At 38.8% G+C, this 19,277-nt stretch overlaps 2 protein-coding genes across 2 annotated transcripts; one reads left to right on the forward strand and one right to left on the reverse strand.

Annotated features, from left to right (window-relative positions):
* On the reverse strand, nucleotides 1-4,540 carry morn4 (MORN repeat containing 4). Its single transcript, XM_046836885.1, has 5 exons — nucleotides 4,333-4,540; nucleotides 3,782-3,860; nucleotides 3,029-3,143; nucleotides 2,719-2,828; nucleotides 1-828 (listed from the first exon to the last, which is right to left on the reverse strand). Exons 2-5 carry the CDS (start codon nucleotides 3,846-3,848, stop codon nucleotides 680-682), a joined length of 441 nt encoding a protein of 146 aa, XP_046692841.1. The 5' UTR covers nucleotides 3,849-3,860; nucleotides 4,333-4,540; the 3' UTR covers nucleotides 1-679.
* A 7,893-nt stretch (nucleotides 4,541-12,433) lies between these two features.
* Nucleotides 12,434-15,128, forward strand: nkx1.2la (NK1 transcription factor related 2-like,a). Its single transcript, XM_046834030.1, has 2 exons — nucleotides 12,434-12,882; nucleotides 14,116-15,128. Exons 1-2 carry the CDS (start codon nucleotides 12,651-12,653, stop codon nucleotides 14,787-14,789), a joined length of 906 nt encoding a protein of 301 aa, XP_046689986.1. The 5' UTR covers nucleotides 12,434-12,650; the 3' UTR covers nucleotides 14,790-15,128.
* The last annotated feature ends 4,149 nt before the right edge of the window (nucleotides 15,129-19,277 follow it).

Genomic DNA, 19,277 nt, shown 5'->3' on the forward strand with positions numbered 1-19,277 from the left:
GACTCTTGCACTGTCCAGACTTTAATTTTAAAAGCATTTCCTCATCTGTGCACTTAAAATATGTCCACCGAGTGTATAGGCTTCTGATTATCTCAAACATCAATACTGGATATATGATGTTTTTTCCATGAGGTATATACAAATGCAGATATTATATTTTGAATTTATATTCAAGATTGTTTCTCAGACGGTTTTCACCAAAAATTAAAAAGTGCTTGATTATAACATTTAAATAAACAAAATTTTCAATAAATAAATACATAATTAAGAAGGTACACAATTACAGTTTCACAAAGGCAAACAAATTCACACTTAGACAGATTCCTCATTTTAAACACTCAGTAGCCCCATGTTGTTGATGGCGACTTTGGTTTCTCGATATCGAAGATGAAATAGTTCACATTGATGCAGCAATAATAACCTTGCCCAGTTTTTTTTTCTTTCTATATGATATTAAACTAGAGGTATCGAAAACAGACCAGCACTGAGAGACAGAAGGAAAGGAAACCCTGTTATCCATTCTTGAGGGTCTGCTGTAATGCCCATGTGAAAGAGAGCAGAAAGTGTGCAGATCCTGAATCAGTTTCATGCTCGATCTTTACCTCTGCAGAAGGAGTAGTGTTTGGAAAGCTGATCTGAGAGCAGCAGTATGGTGATTATCAAACTATTAGTGTGTCGATCATACGGAGAGGCTGCGTGCAGTGCAAGCTGAGCTCCGGGCCCTCTGCACCACCGCCTGGCTCTTCTCCCGCTTCAGCAGCTTGTTGTCAGAAAAGATCCCTTCGTTCCGTGGAATACCATGGGAACCATCCGGAAATGTCAGCAAGCCTGCAACGGAAGCCAAAACAACAAACAGTATCCTTATTTATTCATATTACAAAACTTAAAATAATAATAATAATGATAACTTTCTCGTGAAACAATTAATGAAGCCATCAAATGTCATGCACACTATAGAAAAAGCTCAGTGGTTAAGGCTCTGGATTTCTGATTAGAAAAGTTGAAGGGTTAAAGTCCCAGCCACTTTTGGGCCTCTGAACAAGACACTTAAACCACCCTGCTCCAGGGGCTCAGTATCATGGCTTTGGTATGCAAAAATATAATTTAACTTTTTATATATATGTAATATATATGTAGTAAAAGACACTTTCTTAATGCCGAATTGCCATTTTAATGTGTTCATATGCCCTCATACAGCAAATAATTCTTAGCTTAAGCAGTGTATATATACACTCACCAGCCACTTTATTAGGTAAACCTGTCCAACTGCTCGTTAACACAAATTTCTAATCAGCCAATCACAAGGCAGCAACTCAACGCATTAAGGCATGTAGACATGGTCAAGACGATCTGCTGCAGTTCAAACCGAGCATCAGAATGGGGAAGAAAGGTGATTTAAGTGACTTTGAACGTGGCATGGTTGTTGGTGCCAGACGGGCTAGTCTGAGTATTTCAGAAACTGATGATCTACTGGGATTTTCACACACAACCATCTCTAGGGTTTACAGAGAATGGTCTGAAAAAGAGAACATATCCAGTGAGCGGCGGTTCTGTGGGCGCAAATGCCTTGTTGATGCCAGAGGTCAGAGGAGAATGGCCAGACTGGTTCGAGCTGATAGAAAGGCAACAGTAACTCAAATAACCACTCGTTACAACCGAGGTATGCAGAAGAGCATCTCTGAACGCACAACACGTCGAACCTTGAGGCGGATGGGCTACAGCAGCAGAAGACCACACCGGGTGCCACTCCTGAGATCTAAGAACAGGAAACTGAGGCTACAATTCACACAGGCTCACCAAAATTGGACAATAAAAGATTGGAAAAACATTGCCTGGTCTGATGAGTCTTGATTTCTGCTGCGACATTCGGATGGTAGGGTCAGAAATTGGCGTCAACAACATGAAAGCATGGATCCATCCTGCCTTGTATCAAGGGTTCAGGCTGGTGGTGGTGGTGTAATGATGTGGTGGATATTTTCTTGGCACACTTTGGGCCCATTAGTACCAATTGAGCATCGTGTCAACGCCACAGCCTACCTGAGTATTGTTGCTCACCATGTCCATCCCTTTATGACCACAGTGTACCCATCTTTTAATGGCTACTTCCAGCAGGATAACGCGCCATGTCATAAAGTGCGAATCATCTCAGACTGGTTTCTTGAACATGACAGTTTACTGTACTCGAATGGCCTCCACAGTCGCCAGATCTCAATCCAATAGAGCACCTTTGGTATATGGTGGAACGGGAGATTCGCATCATGGATGTGCAGCCGACAAATCTGCAGCAACTGCGTGATGCTATCATGTAAATATGGACCAAAAACTGAGGAATGTTTCCAGTACCTTGTTGAATCTATGCCATGAAGGATTAAGGCAGTTCTGAAGGCTAAAGGGATTCCAACCCGGTATTAGTAAGGTGTACCTAATAAAGTGGCCGGTGAGTGTAAATATATATATATATATATATATATATATATATATATATATATATATATATATATATATATATATATATATATTCTAATTTTCTGTATGAAATAAACTAATTTTATGTGAAATTCACATCAAAATTTGAAGAACGATTTAAACCTATGCTACTATTGTTTTAATTAAACAAAGTACACCGGCTGAAACAAAAACACAAATGGGCTGGTATTCACAATGAACTAATATTTACACATCATTCTCAAATTATTGACTTTAGAATTTTAGAATTACCATGTCCTTCTACACGGCCGTTTTTGAATTCTCCTTCAAACTTCATCCCATCGAATCTGCTAAACACTCCAACACCTTGGAATTTTCCTTGGGCAAATTCGCCTTCATACCTTGAATTGAAAAGTGACAGAATGATTTTATGATTTTTACTGCACACATACAACAGACACTAGTCCTTAAAACTATTTATGAGGAATACCTGTTCGATAAGTATCACGTCTTTATGTTAACAACAAATTGTTAACTAAATATCATATTTAAATATCACTATGTTGCCTGAGGATTGCAATCTGATTCCATAATATCTCACCTGGATCCATCGGGGAACATTAAGACCCCAGAGCCATGGAACAGGCCATTCTCGAAGTGACCCTTGTAACAAGTGCCATCAGAGAACTTCAGCTGCCCTACACCATGTCTCCTTCCTGTATAGAAGACATAAGGTAAATCTTTGACTTTGGAATACACATTGTGATGAAATGTTCAGCGGTGCTTTTTCCAATAGCATGGTGTGAATAATTCAGGTTTTTTTCTTTTTGCCTTGTTTCCCATGCTACTTCAGGCAGTAGATTTCTTACTGAAATTCACAACAGTAATCCACTAAAAGCTTTTGAAAGCTGTCAGAGGGAAATCTTGAGGGACTGAGTCAGAGGGTGGCTAAGACAGAGATATTTGGCAAGTATTTGGGAGTTATATGAGCAGTACACTATGAGCAATACACTCCAGATAACAAGCTCAAGGAACCATGGCTGATAGCAGAGAGAGAGGTCTATTATATTTGCCAAATTCTTGCTCATTTTCTAACCCATAAGTTGTTGTTACGACCATTAAAAGGAAAATATTTGCCTTTTGGCATTTGACTGATTTGTTTTTTTTGTACAATTTCAGGAAGTTGTAGTATAGAATATAAAGCAATCGTATACTGCACATGCTGTTGACATTATTATTGAATTCAGTACAATGCATACAGATATCAAGAGATCAGAATGATATTATCACAGCCTAAAAGAGCAGGAGTTGGGTAGAATAGAGAAGCAAGGGCTACAGAGGAAGAATGACTTGCCTTCTTTCCATTCACCACTGTACTCTTCTCCAGTTGAGTAAGTGAAGGAGCCCCTGGTTAGTGTCATGCCTCGACCACCCTGTTATCACAAGATCACCCAACATGAAATCAAACAAATGGTTCGTCTTTCACACTAATATGTGCAGTTTCACGTTTGAGCCAGACAATTATTCAGTACACTGCAAGGAAAGGAGAACATTTTAGACATCTCCATCTCCACTGGAGCACACGAATGGAATACAGGCACTCACAGCTGTCTCGATGGTGAGGTTACCACGTGCCACCATTTTAAGCCTTGAATGTTTGATGTGGAAAGTCTAGACAGAAAATAATAGCACGGGGGAAAAATGGTCGTCGCCTAAGTAATTGACCAGGAATTAGCAAGTAATCGCAGTGTCGCCTGCATCTGTACCGCACACACACACACACACACACACACACACACACACACGCAATTACATCGCAGGCTAGAGCAGGAAAAGACTTCAGACTGGCCCTGACACCGAGCCTCTCCTCTGTGATCTGAGGGACGAGGCGAAAAAAATGTTTACCTGTATAATGTCCTTGATTTCGCAAAAACATTAAAACTCCTTTGTAAAAAAAAAAAAGGTGTGATCAGTTTCCTGAGACAGAAGAGAAATAAGACTAGCAGTAGTATCGAGCTCTCTGCGGCAGCCTCTGGCGCGCGCCTCGGCTCTGCTCGGCTCGACTCGACTCGCGCACGGCTCTCCTGGCAACGCGACCTGCTCGGAGGCTCGACTTCCGGAAGATCGGCGCGTGTCATTGAGCGCTTTTCCAGCTATGCATTCAAAGCGCATGCTGATTGGCTGGCTGCGGAATTTCCGTTAACGCCGCTAACACCGTTTCCTCAGAGGCGTGCTCGTCTGCTTGGGAGTGTGATTGTGCTGTAGATTAATTTAATCTGGAAAGGTGGTTAAACTGATAACGCGGGAGGTGACGTTCCCAAAATACAGACAACTGATTTCAAATTGGCACATACCGACTGTTAACCTGAACAGGGAGCAGTGAAAACACAAGTCTAATGTGACTAATACACCTAAACCCTCTCCAACCAATTTTATTCAATGAACCAGTATGGAACAAAATATTAAACATCCAGAAAGTACAAGTTTGAATGAAAAGGCGTTTGTGACAGTTGGTAGACCATACACACCTGCGAACAAATCCAGTATACGCTGATGATCAACCGGGCTGGTCAAACTGTTAGACCGTGTTTGATCAATAATTGTTAGAGATTTTCTTTTGCCTTGTAAAAATTCAAAAAGTGTACAATGCACTATTAGAATCAGTCATTCTGAAATTTCATGTCAGCGTGCAAACCTTCCATCCATCCCAACTTCAGGCCAGGCTGGATTTTTCTGCAGAGACAGTGTCCTGTAAGCAATCCAAAGATCCATCTTGACCCTTTCTGTCATAATAAGAACTGGAACCTGTCTCAAATGCAGTGTCATCGAAGTCTCCTTGAGAAAGTTGGAGAGTCTATTTTACAGTCTGTATGACCCTCCGACTCCGACACTAACTCAACACATCTGACAATTGATCTCTTCATCCTGCCCAGAACCATCCAGATTTTGAACTGGAGTGGATATTTATGATGGACTCTATAAAGCAGAAGAGGCGGTAATGGGAAATGTCGATAAAGATTTCTCCCTGGAGATGTATTGCTTGTAATACTGAGGATGAGTTGTTTTCGCTGTAGAATGGCCGTGAATTATATAGGGCCGTATGTCAAACACCATCAGCACTGTCGGATAAAATGACCCAGCCTCGCAAGAGCTAATTTTCCAAAGAAGAAAGTGGTATATATTTTATAAATATATATATTAGCCTAAAAGTACCATCACCTGGTTACATTAAGCTAGATTTCATGTATTCCAGACATGCAGACAGAGAAAGTGTGAGAGACAGCAATGTCTAAAAAGAATTTCTCTCTCTTTGACCTTCAGTCCATAGTCATCATGCTCATAGGTACATGAACACACACACACACACACACACACACACACACACACACACACACACACACACACACACACACACACACACACACACACACTCACAAAACCAGGGACTAAATTAGCCTCCTTTAGAGATCATTGCCCTTTACTGGTAATAAATCAGCATTGTGCTCATTCTCAAGGGAAATGGACAGTCAATCCCATATGCCCCAGAGTGACAGGATGGGTTGTGCAAGCATCACTACACATAAGCGCCCATTTAGCACCACATAATACCCCCCAAACACATACACATACACACACACACACACACACACACACACACACACACACACACACACACACACACACACACACACACACACACACACACACACAAACAAACACAAGCTAAACAGTGAGGTGAGTCTGCTCTCCTTGCAAGAAAAATCCCAAAGGTCAACTTCTAGTAGGTGGGGGTGGACCACGGAGCGTTGATGGTCATCTCTCTCTCTCTGGCTTAATTGGGTCCATAATTCTTTGTTTGCCAGATCATATGATGAGAGCTGTGTGAACCGTACATTTCAAACCAAGGTGAACAGGGTTATGGTGTCTCGTTGTCGTACTTCAAATTTCCACTGCTAAATTTTCTGTTTGAATGCTGTAAACTTTGACATTACATAAGCACAATTTAAATAATTGTGGGGTGTTACCTAATACCCTTTATATCTAGATGTTTCGTTCAGGCCAGGGTTACACTGTATCCTTACACTATTTCAGTATTGTACAACAACAGAATTTATCGTGAATGTGTCAGTCCAACACACACACACACATTCTGGGTAGTGAGGCAGCACTGCTACCCACCAAACCACTGTGACACCCTTTAATGTTCTTTTTTAGTAACCTTTCAATAAAACCTGCCTGGTTTTATGGCTTTTAAGTGGCTCTGTAGGGTAATTAAGAAAAATCTGCATTAACTGTAACTCTTATTAACAAGAGATGCCCTGTCCATTACAGTGGAGATTTTTTAAATAGTTAGTAAACCTATGCACACCCTATATTGTATGAGTTCAGAGTGATTAAGACTAAGGAATTAAGAGCGATATGATATTTGATCAATTTGATAGTTTGACATGGTATGTGGTGCTACTATAAATTAAATTCCATGCATCAGTAATGTGGGTTCAGTAAAGTACTTAGCAGTCCAAAGGCCAAAGAGAGATAGAGAGTTAGAATGGAACATATCACACAGGGGCACACAACACAAGCACACACACACACACACACACACACACACACACACACACACACACACACACACTGCTCACGGCACAGAACCTTGTCAGATGAAAAAGAGCAATTAGGATAGAAATGAGGGGAAATCACAGGGGAAGCAGGCGATGAAGACTTTATTGATTAGCGAGATTTCACAGATCCACCTTTCACTGTAGCAATTACACTGAAGTCATTAGAGACCAGCGCTACAGAAGTAGCAAAAATGATTGTCTAAACAGCCCATGATAGCGAAGTTAGCATAGTTAGGCTTTGCTAAAACTATTAATGAGCAGCTTTTATACAGACTCAAAAATGAATTGCAATTAAATAGAAGCTTTTTGAAATCAATATATTTGATCGCAGTGCATGTCTGAAATGATCTTCTGTGTGCCAGAGACCTCAGTGAAGTGATAGGAAAGTTTGCAATACGATGGACAAATGAATACTTCTTTGGCATTAGTGTCATTACATGGAATCTTTGATGATCTGTGATGTGTAGTGTAATGTGTAGTTACCTGCCATTTTTACATAGAGTGCAAGCTAAAGTATCACTGGATAACATGTTGCCTATGAAGCTATTATGAGCTGGTTAGTTTTACATGCATGTGACTGTGGTAAAAAAGATGGCTTAAAAATATAACAAATAATGGAAAGGACAATATGTCTATGTTATAAATATGAACACAATATTTTAACAAAGCTGGCTGCAAAAATACTCAACTTTGTACAAAAATACAATACAATAACTGACTAGTATAAAAGACTAGACAATGAGCAAAGGTCTATTTGTGACGGTTTTAGCATCACACAGTGAAGATATTGTATATGCTCTACTGCTTTCTATTAGCTTCATCCCAAAAGGTATAAATTCCTGGAGAAACCTTTCTTTTTTTTTTTTCAAGTACATGGACATCAAGGCAAGAACATCACTATCCTCTTGAACCCTTTTGGACGCTTCAGCTTACATTCATTGCTCTCATACTTATTGTCTATAAACTATATTGCCGATTAGAAAATTTTGTCTTTTTTTTTGCTAATCTTACCTTTTAGCAGCCATGTAATTATTGATTAGTAAGATATACTTTAACGGGAATAACATCCTAAAGATGATAATATGCCTGGGGCTTTAGATTTACACATGAACCAATGAACTGACAAAATTGCTACGAGTACAGAACTTTTCAGAACTAGAAACATGAACACCAAGGGCAGTAGGATGCATGGTGTGGTTAGTAGAGAGTGAAGCAGTGTGTGTTAAAGGGACAAACACAATCTGTTTCGTTCCCAAATAGAGATGAATCCGGCTCTGCTTCCTTTCATTCAATCAGCCATGCTTGGCCAGTTCTGCCGTGCATCGCTCCCTCTTAACACTCATAACCATTAATCCCAGACATATTATTTATATTGTCTAATTGTAAAGAGGATGAATTATCAATTATGGTTAGTGCTTAATTGCCCTTCATAAAGTTAGCTTCCCTCTGGCTTTAAAGTGGCCTATTTAAACAATGTAACTAATAACCCTACCTTTACATGCAGAATGCATCCTCATTGTTGAGATCAGCGAGTGTGAGAGTCACTCCTAATTTAACGGGCAATGGAGGGAAGGCATGCAGGTGGCACAAGGGGGACTCGTTAGGCATTAATGAATTGTGACACGACCTTCTGAGAACAATGAGGAATTAATGCAGCAAGTGACAGACAGAATCTCACATCTGCCTTAGGACTGTATCCAAAGATGCTGTACAGGGTAGGTACAAATATGAATTTGTGTTTACTCTTAATAATATGGTTATTTTATTTTACTCTCTGTTCTAAACTTTAGCTTTTCCAATAATTCCTTTAAACACATAATACAAGCCATGTGTGTGAATGACTCTTTAGAGTGACAAATGTACTTGTGTCTTCAGAGCACTGACACTTTAGGTGACACATGAAGGCTAATGACAAAGTCTTAACTTTCAAATACAAGTAATTTCCTGATTGTCCTTCAAACTAAAATACAATTATCACACTTTCCATTTTTTTCCATTTCTCACAATCCTCGTAAACCTTTTCACAGTAGTTATTAAAGTAGGCAAACTGACCTCTGTCTGTGAATTTGTGTGCGTATGGGTGGGTGCAGACACAAGTGGTGGTCCGTTAGTGAGGGAATGACAGAGTCCCTCGGTGTAATTATCCTCTCCTGCAATGATGCGGCCCTTTAACAGATCGCTCAGCGACTTTCCACATCTGCTCCATGTCAGCATCTGGCAGAAGCGCTCAGCCATCCCGGATGCAGCGGAGAGCCCTCATTAGAGTCACCGCTAAACAACTAGAAGTGCTAGGACAATTATGGGGCAATGAAGCTGACCTTGTACCCACCTCAACACCTTCAAATGTTTATTTTTTTCATTAGTATTAGAGGACTGTAAGAGAATCTCCAATGATCTCCATATTCATGTTAATTATATGATCATTTAACCAGGCAAATGTATTTATTTATGGTCCTGCTAAATGGTTTGTCTACGCTGTTGATGTACTACCGAGGACGTCAACAGCATAGACAAACCATTTAGAAATTAAATGAAATGAAAAGTGTCTACTTGTCTTTCTATTTCAATCAAAGAAAACAGGAAAGATCCCTCAGAATTTCAGATGTTTCGGACTTCAAAAGACCGAAAAGGGCCCTCTGTTCTTTTGTCTGGATGTACTTTGTACATGAACAGAAGAAACATGGGTTGACAAAGGGAATAGCTCTGTCTGTGAATGGAATCCCACCCAGTGATGTGAATCCCACCATTACACAAATTATCCGATGTTTAGCAGACTGCTCCAGTCTTCCTGGTGTGCCACTGATTTTATGGAAGTGGGAACTCAGAAACAGTGGGAGGCTTCGTCCATAAGTGTGCCCTCTCCACAGGCACCCTCAATCCCTGTCTGTGAGCTCCTCTGATCTCTGCTGCCTTGAGCATCTCTTTGTGGACATAACTGCTCGCAGCAGCTGCTGCTCTTTTAGGCAGCCTCCTTTTCCTCTTGCAACTTTTGTACTAACAATACCTGTTTCTGCATTGTTACTAGGACACACTTTTGTTTTCTATCCCTGTGTAAACAAACATGTGTGCAGTGTGGGCCACAGAGAGGAAGTTGTAAACCACCAATAAGAGCTCATTCATATGGAGTTTCTCAGTTACCAGTCTTGCATATGCTAATGAAGACAAACAGAGGACTCAGTGGGGACAGACTGGCTCATGTTTTTCCAGGTTACATTCAAAAAACATGGTGGTCACCTACTGGAAAAAGGGGAAGAACAAAACCCTATCTGACAGGCGATTAAATCTGTCTGTAATGTAAGTGAAGTGAAGTATCCTGCGAAGTATCCAGTGAAGTAAACTTTAGTTGTTACTATATAAGTTATAATTATTTACATACACTTCTTTTAAATTGATTCGATTTAAAATACAATTCAAGTTCAATTAAAATCAAGTTGCTACAATAAAATGGGCAACAGTGGCTCCTTAGCAGTTCACAACATTCATAACACATAAAACCATGTTCAATATACAATTTTCAATACAAATGTAATATCCTTCTTTTCGCTACTTGTGTACTGAAACAAGTTCAAATCTGATTGAGTGAAAGCACCCATATAAAAAGCCATATAAGGTACAGCATTTTAGACATTGTGTGGTAAGTAAGGTACCTAATCGTATAGTTGCACAACTTAATGGTTCAATGGTTAAACCCCTCTTTAGTGAGACCAAGCATTATTGGGCTTTTTTTTATCAGTGTTGGACAGACGCTGAGCCTATTGATCCATAATGTAGGTGACCTGAGTCCCAGCAGCAGTTACATCATAAATATGATCAAAACTAGTCAAATAGTACAGATGGACTATTACCTGTCAACATAAACAGATAATAAAAATCTGCACACACCGTTACATGTGGAAGATTCAGTCTGTGAATAATGAAAATAAATTGTGCTCTCTTAGGAGAGTCCTTCTTTGGCCTGCAGTACATCATAATACTGAATTTTATTAAGATTCATTCATCTTTTCGTTTTTTCAAATGATAACATTTTCATTGCAGGTGTAGTTTCATAAAAAATTTTTTTTAATGGTTTCAGATAATACTCACAAAATCTTATGTGAATACCCAGTCTTAAACAAGAATCACATAGATGTGAAGTATATGTGATTCCTCCATTAAGACATGAAATTAAGCAGTAGCTTTTCTAAAAAAAATATTTAATTTTATATGTAAATGTTTTGATGTTCTGAATGTGAATATGTGAAACGTAAAGCGATATAACTGGAAGTGGATGGTTATTATTTTTACAACTGTTGAACAATAAAAGACCAAATTAAAAATATTATTTTCAGGGATTTTGGTAGATTCTACTTGAAAACCATGGTGTCTTTGTCCAAATACTATACTGCTGATTGATGTGGTCCAACATGTACATACATACATACATAAATGTACATACATACATACATACATGATGGAGGAAAAAAAAGGATGGTGGTGGGAGACAGATCTTAATTTTTAATGAAACTTTCTCATTTCTATTTTTTTTTGTTTCATTTTAAGATGAAAAAAAAAGTAAATTAAAGTGAAATGAAAGAAACAAGTGAATTTGACACACAATTTGGAAAAGTCTTTAAAATATATCATCTCGAGGTCACTGATCTTACAAACATATGGCTGTATTACACACTGAACTCTAATGTACACTGTAAATACATTTTTTTATTTTTATTTTTATTGTTTATTGTTTTTCTGAGCTAAAGAACTTTGAAAATACAATGCATTAGCAAAATAACATTATAGAGACTTTTTCTATGTACTAATTTATTTATTATTTTTTCTTTTTTAATTCATTTCTTTATCTATCAATAATATGAAATCATATATAAGAGGAACCATGACAGCTTTCATTTGAATGTAAAACGGTTTCGTCTAATGAAACATTTACTTCCAGACCCACGTCCTCAATCAAATTAGATTTTTGGCTTTTCATAAGAAACCGTTTGTGCATCTTTCCTTTAAGGATTCTCAGTTCTTTAAAAGTTTACAGATATTATTCCTTTCGTTCACCAAATTAACACATACAACACAGATTATTTGGACGCTTTAAAAAACTATTTTATGGAACGCTTTGATTTACTTATGTTGAGGACACTTGTGAATTTGGCTTCATTTCTATAAATGAGTTTAAACGGTTCATTGCTCTCGTCCTGCCACCTGCCAGTCTGCCTCCCTGTGGAGCGGAGCATCTTATTGATTTAAATGTGGAGGAATGTAAGTGCTGGCTGGTTTAAGCTCTATTAACAGAGACCACGTGACGTCACGTGAGTGAGCGCGAGAGCGCGCGCGCCTGTTCGAAAGCTGTTCGCACACCCCTCCATCCAAACACACACACACAACGGGAAAAGATCACCCACCTCTCCATCCCCACACGCACCGGGAAAAGCTCACACACCTCTTCATCTACAAGCACACAAACACACACTGGGATCCATCCACGAACCGTGGAGAGTGCGCGCGCCAGTGTATCTCCGAGGTTAAACAAGAAGGAGGCAAAAACAAAAACTCTAGCGATCTCGTTCTCCCACCAAAGAGTCCTGGTGTCTTTTTGACATCCGGCTGAAGATGTTTGAACACCAGGACCCCTCGCTGAAAACAACGACCGGTCACAGAATTTCCTTTTCAATTATGGACATTCTGGACCCTCACAAGTTCACACGTAAAAAGCTAGACGGACTTTCTCAAGCGAGCAGCGAGAAGTCTTTACTGAGCACGGAGTTTGGAAACATGTCCAGTTCACCCTCAGGCAGAGAGACACCTTCTCCAACTGAGCCATTACTCCTCAACAAGAATCCAGGTAAATGCACGTGCTCTTCTTTTTGATTTAATGCAGGATTAAATGCATCAAACTGCTAAACTTTGTGCAGCAATTTGGTATTACCAATTGCATTGGTAATATTTTAGTAAGAATTTAAATGTGATGCAAGATAACTAGTCTAGTTTACCATATATATATATATATATATATATATATATATATATATATATATATATATATATATATATATGTGTGTGTGTGTGTGTGTGTGTGTGTGTGTGTGTGTGTGTTTTTTCACCTTTCACTGTATGTTGACCTTCCCCAAATATCCAATGCCGTGTTTCCTTCCCCAGTCACAAAGAGCCGCTTTCTACAGTTAAGTGTGTGATTGGCATAGGGGCATGGGGGATAATTGTTTAAATCGTCCCATTGAGAATGGCTGCGCTCACTTTGATCGATATTCCATTACTGGATGCTGCATATCTCCCTCCAGCACCTTGCAGGTAGCTCCAAACTTTAAACCCCCTTCCATGTCTGATCCCAAATATCGCTCGATTAAAACTTCTCTTTAAATAGATGACATTTATCGATTTGCCGACAAATATGAAACTCTATTAGCACGTCACGGGTAGATGCTAGGGCTGGATTTAAGCGGGATTTCTTTCCGCGACATGACATTTGAAGCGATGTGTGATTTATAAATTATTAAGGGATTAGAGCCCAATCCACCCAAGTCCCCTTCTTAACCTTCGCTTCGGTGCTCGCGCAGAACTCCCGATCTATAACCTTTACTCCACTGCTCCACTGCTCCACGCTAATGCATCATCATTTACATTTCAAATAAACCGCTTTATAGGAACAGGTCTCATTTGTAGCTCTTTATTAGTTTGTTGCTTGTGAACACCACAGTAATGAAAGCTGATATAAACAAGGTTGGCTTTTAATTAGTACAATATTTTATATTTATTAAGGAATTGTTTCATTGTGCATTTTCCAGTAATAGTCATGGTTATGTGTTTGTCTTTTCATTAGTGACAACGTGTAAAGCATTGAGAAGAACGTAATGCAGCTGTTTAAGGTCATATAAGGCAAATAAATAAATAAATCCGAAAACAAAAGTATAACTCTGTAAACTGAAATAAGACTGGCAATGGATGTTTGCAAGAGTGAGTGTGAATTTAACTTTGCATCACGTTTGAAAACTGTTTGTCCAAAAGTATCGAGTCCCTGCTCTAATACTGTGTAATAATAAGTGTTTGAATATATGAACAGGTGGTCGCACAGAGGAGGAACAGTGTAACTCGCCGCTCACACCTGATGTAGAGACAATCACCGTCCACCCTCGACTCTCGTGCTCCAAAAACCCGACTGAGGAGGACGGCGAAGAGGACGAAAGCAGCAGCAGTAGTAACAGCAGTAGTAACAGCAGTAGTAACAGCAGTAGTAACAGCAGTAACGGTGTCGCGGATGCTTCGAGCCCAGAGGAGCACGCGCGCCGCCGCCGCCGCCGCTCCCGGTCTGAACACGGGAGCGCGCGCCCCCGACGCGCCAGAACCGCGTTCACTTACGAGCAGCTGGTGGCGCTGGAGAACAAGTTCCGCGCAACGCGCTACCTGTCCGTGTGCGAGAGACTGAACCTGGCGCTGGCGCTCAGTCTGACCGAGACCCAGGTAAAGATCTGGTTTCAGAACCGCAGGACAAAATGGAAGAAACAAAACCCGGGGGCTGCAGACAGCATCCTGCAAACGCCGAGCTCCAGCGTGAGTCCCGGTGCCGGATTGTGCGGATCGGCTGTCGCTGGATTTCACTCTTTCCCGCATTTCAGCGACGGTAACGGCTATTTCCACTCCTCCAACCCGGGGCCGTTATCAAACCCCGGTACACTCCTGCGTCCGTTTTTTTCCAGCGGCTTCCTGCAACCCGCCTTCTTCCAGCATCATTTATAAACGGAAAGGAAAAGATGCTGAATGACGAACTTCAAAAGTATAACGAAAATAGATCAATACATAATCACAAGAGTTCAACTGGGTTTTTTTCCCCTTCCAGTCTGGTAATCCATTACATCTGACCCCGCAGAACTTTCTCCCATATAACCAGACAAATCATTATTTTAGGACTAAGAGATAAACCACAGCCTATACTTTCCTACTGTCCTACATAAGTCACATTTTATGAACTAAGATCAAACCTTGTTAATACTTGACACATCTGCAACAACATATTTATATACAACATTTTTTTTGTTGTTATAAGATGAATAATTGAATGCTGTATAAGAAATCAAGTGTTCATTTTAGTAGTTTACAACATGTTTGTGCTATATGTTACATTAAAAACGACTATTTAAGAATTTATCATGGGAAACTGTGAAGAAAGGAAATGTAATGTATAATAATAAAAACAGAATGATTAAAGTGGTTTGAATTCTTAATTCTTAATTTAATAAATATTAAACACACACACACACACACACACACACACACACACACACACACACACACACACACACACACACACATGCGTATGTACATAGGCCTACATAGTAACGTACAACATTACACAGTCAGTTTTAACAGTTAATAATTTACACCAAGGTTAGATATTAGCATAAATAAATTATGATAAAACTTTCTTTCGGCTTCTCCCATTAAGGGTCGCCACTAAACCCCTCAAAAAGTAGTGTAGAGGTTCTAAAGCCAACTGTGAAATTTGTGCATTAGTGGTTGTATTACATTAGTTTTCCACTGGGAGGCAGTACAGACTTATTTATATTTAAGGCTACTCTCCAAGAAAACTTTTTATTCAATACAACTTGCAGCTACCCAGACATTCATGTAAATCTCTGATTTCTATACTTTACTGTACATTATAACTTTTGAATTTTATTATTCCCAATAAACACTGAGCATCATTCCTTTCACATGTAATTTATTACATTTATGTAAGAATGTTTTATCATAGTACTTATCCAGTTATAGTTATATTTCATATTGCGGAACAACTGAGGTTGAAGAAGTCAACAATGCTAAGGTGTGTTTCTGTCTCTCTCTCTCTCTCTCTCTCTCTCTCTCTCTCTCTCTCTCTCTATATATATATATATATATATATATATATATATATATATATATATATATATATATATATATAGTGTGTGTGTGTGTGTGTGTGTGTGTATGAAAGAGAGAGAGAGAGAGAGAGAGAGAGAGAGAGAGACAGAGAAGATTTTTGATTTCTGAGTACAGTACAGTTTGAATCTATATTCTTCTTCATATTCATTCTGTTCCTCAATCTGGGCCTTTTTTCAATCAGCCCACCTCAAGCTGTTTCATCCTGCCTTTAATACCAACATGTAATCAGAGGAGTGAGTGAAATTACATAATAATAGGCAATATCTATCTGTTTGTAATAAACAAATATTTATCAAAGTGTATAGATTTAAGTTTATAGGATCCCCCCCCTCTCTCTCCCTCTATCTTCCCACATTCCTGCATATCCATAATGTAATTAATCTCTGAATAATTGCACTCTAAACTTGAGAAGCCGTGGATGAGGTCTTAGTGTGTTTGTGGGTGTGTGTGTTTGTGTGTGAGAGATATAGAGAAATTCAGACAGACAGATCCTGGAAGGATGGTTTCAGCTACATTTTGGGGTAACTGGGAAAAGAAAAATGTACTAAAAGTGTACTATTGGGGTTCGAGAGGATTTTGAGAATTGTATTATGCTTTAGTACTCACACCCTGCTCTCTCTCTCTCTCTCTCTCTCTCTCTCTCTCTCATATTCTCTCACATTTTCATTTGCTGGTGGGAAGAGGGTACACTAAAAGGCTGTACGGCGACTAATCAATAGTATATCTATTTTTTGCAGATTGCAGAAACTGGAGTGAGGGTGCTGTGCTATAGATCAACACATAATACTGTGAGCCAATGTATAAATATGGAGAGATTTTTTGAGCTGCTGTCCCTTGGCATCCTGTCACACGCCTTGCATACAAAGATGTACAGCTGTCTTTAGTGCAAAATTGTCAGTGGTTAAAACAGATGTTTATCAACAGCATGGGGCTAAATCCATAGATTTTACCAAAACAAGGTAAAAATGATTCATATCTATGTTTTCAGATTGTGCAGTAAGGTGGATATTTACTCAGAGTTTTTTCACACTCAATATCCTTCTATTTGTAGATTTGGGTAACTGGTTTGAGTGTCATGGAGTGCACAAGTAGCAGACAGCACAATATAAGGGCAGGTTAATGTACCAGAGTACTCCCCTTTTTGTTACTATGTGTTCATAGCATCTGGTTTTCTCTCCCTGGTACATCGATTCCAAGTGTGACATGATTACCAGCATGTTGATAACAGTATGTGTCATTCCTATGGTTCCCTGGAGAGTTATTTTCTCTTGTTGTGCTGTTTTTATGGTTATATGAGGTGGTATCAAAAAGACTAATGGTGCTAACTGGTGCTATTTTGACCATGTGCATGAGCACGTCTGTGGGTTCATCATGGACAGCAGTTAGAACAAAGAGCAAATGTGAAATTCTGTGTGAAACTGGGCCAATCTGCCACAGAGACATGACATTGACATGACATATGTTCGACATGCGGTGATGCTGCAATGAGTCGTTCGAGGTGTTTTGAGTTATAATAACATTTTGTAACCCTTTGTAATTGAAGCAAGTTAACTTGCTTCATTATATAGCAAACCAAAGCATATAAACTGAATTATTGTGCTAATTGCTTGACATTTTCATGGGCGAAAGCCTCAGTGTGGTGTAGTCTCTGACTTACTCTTTAGTTGCAGCCCTTAATATGATACCATAACGCCACATTCGGGCGTAGTCAGCAGGATTGCTTCAGGGCATTGCATCAGCTATTAATGTAATAGCCTACTTACTCCTCTCCATGCCACATTTGCTGTATAGTTGTATACTTTATAGTTATGTACAATGTCTACACAAGTACAGACATCATGTGAGGTAGGTAAGGACCCTGTTTAACAAATGGGGTTTTAAAATGGTTAGTCTACTTATAGATGCTTTAATTGCTAGCTTAATTGTTTTACTGAGTGAATAGGGACCATTATCGGCTTACAACTTCATGGTCTTTGCTTTGATTCTTAGGTGACTCTCTGGGTAGAGTTTTCTTCCCCAATTTGAATCGGGTTCCTCTGGATTCTCTCATTTTCTTCCATCTCCCCAAATCATACGAATGGGTGGATTGGCTACACAAGTACATTGCCCCTGTTAGGAGTTTGTGTATGCATTGTGATCTTTAATAGACAGGTGTTCCATCCAAAGTGAATTTTACTGCCTTAAGATCAGAGTTTCATTAAATAGGCCAGGATAAATTGGTTACTAATATAAATGAATGTAGTCATAATTTTAACAAGTTGTTAGGTGCCATATAAAACTAATAAATACATAATAAATTTTATTTGTAATTGTTTAAATATCTGTTCTTGTCAAAATATTAATACTACATATGTACTGTAGAGATTAAAGCAGGGTTGTAGAGTTTGAATGCTAATTTCTAAAACATGGGAAATTTAGCCAATGGAAAAAAAAACACAACAGTGAGATTTTGGTTTGTCAAATGCCAAGAATGACCTATTCTTACCTTAAGAAATATGACTTAGAAGACTAATGTGGATAAAGGTTGGTACTGAAGTAATTAATAAGATGTTTCATGTGTAATATAATGTTAATATAAAGTATAAAGTTTATTTTGTTTTTTAGTGAAAACGTTAACATCACATTAATTGTGGTAATTTAGTGAGTTCAAAAGTGAAAACGTTTTGAGTGAAAAAGTTATTCATTAGACATGCTTCATTTTATTAATCTCTAAAGGCTTTTAGGCTTTTTTAAAAACAAAAGAAAGGATTTCTGAGAGGGATTTATATCACAACATGGGATTTCATATTAGGAATTCTGTTTGGATTTGTTTCTTGTCTACTGGAGTCTCTCTACTTGGTCTATTATTTAAAGAATAATTAACAAATGTACATAGAATGTACTGTAAACAAATGTATATTGTCACCTTTTTGATTGTCCCCTCAGCATATTTTTTTAAATGCTAGAACAAGCGATCTGAGTGAGATTTGGCTTAAATTTCGCTTAAATAAATAACACATCAGATAAACCTGTACATTTTAGAAATTCATGTACAGTAAGAGAAAATAAACTTTTACCATGAAAGGGTATTTCTGCCTTATACACAAGGGTACGTTTACCCTTTATGCACATACAGAACATTTCCCCCGGTTAAAAACACACCACTGAATGTAACGAAAACCACTGTAGGAACATTGGCTATTTCTATGAGTTTTTTTAAGACCTACATTTTTAAAAATCAACATGCATTTATTTTCGTATTGCCTCTGGGGGATTCTCATGCCACAGTCTCACAAGCCAGACATTTAGTACTCACTAAAGCAGAAG

This window comes from Silurus meridionalis, chromosome 2 (genome assembly GCF_014805685.1).
Source record: "Silurus meridionalis isolate SWU-2019-XX chromosome 2, ASM1480568v1, whole genome shotgun sequence".
Taxonomy (NCBI): domain Eukaryota; kingdom Metazoa; phylum Chordata; class Actinopteri; order Siluriformes; family Siluridae; genus Silurus; species Silurus meridionalis.

Excerpts from the sequence above, each read along its gene's own strand:
- morn4 (XM_046836885.1), bottom strand. The coding sequence starts at position 3,848 with ATGACACTAACCAGGGGCTCCTTCACTTACTCAACTGGAGAAGAGTAC. Across the intron at positions 3,144-3,781 it reads CAGTGGTGAATGGAAAGAAG|GAAGGAGACATGGTGTAGGG; the intron begins GCAAGTCATTCT and ends TCTTCTATACAG. Across the intron at positions 2,829-3,028 it reads ATGTTCCCCGATGGATCCAG|GTATGAAGGCGAATTTGCCC; the intron begins GTGAGATATTAT and ends TTTCAATTCAAG.
- nkx1.2la (XM_046834030.1), top strand. The coding sequence starts at position 12,651 with ATGTTTGAACACCAGGACCCCTCGCTGAAAACAACGACCGGTCACAGA. Across the intron at positions 12,883-14,115 it reads ACTCCTCAACAAGAATCCAG|GTGGTCGCACAGAGGAGGAA; the intron begins GTAAATGCACGT and ends ATATATGAACAG.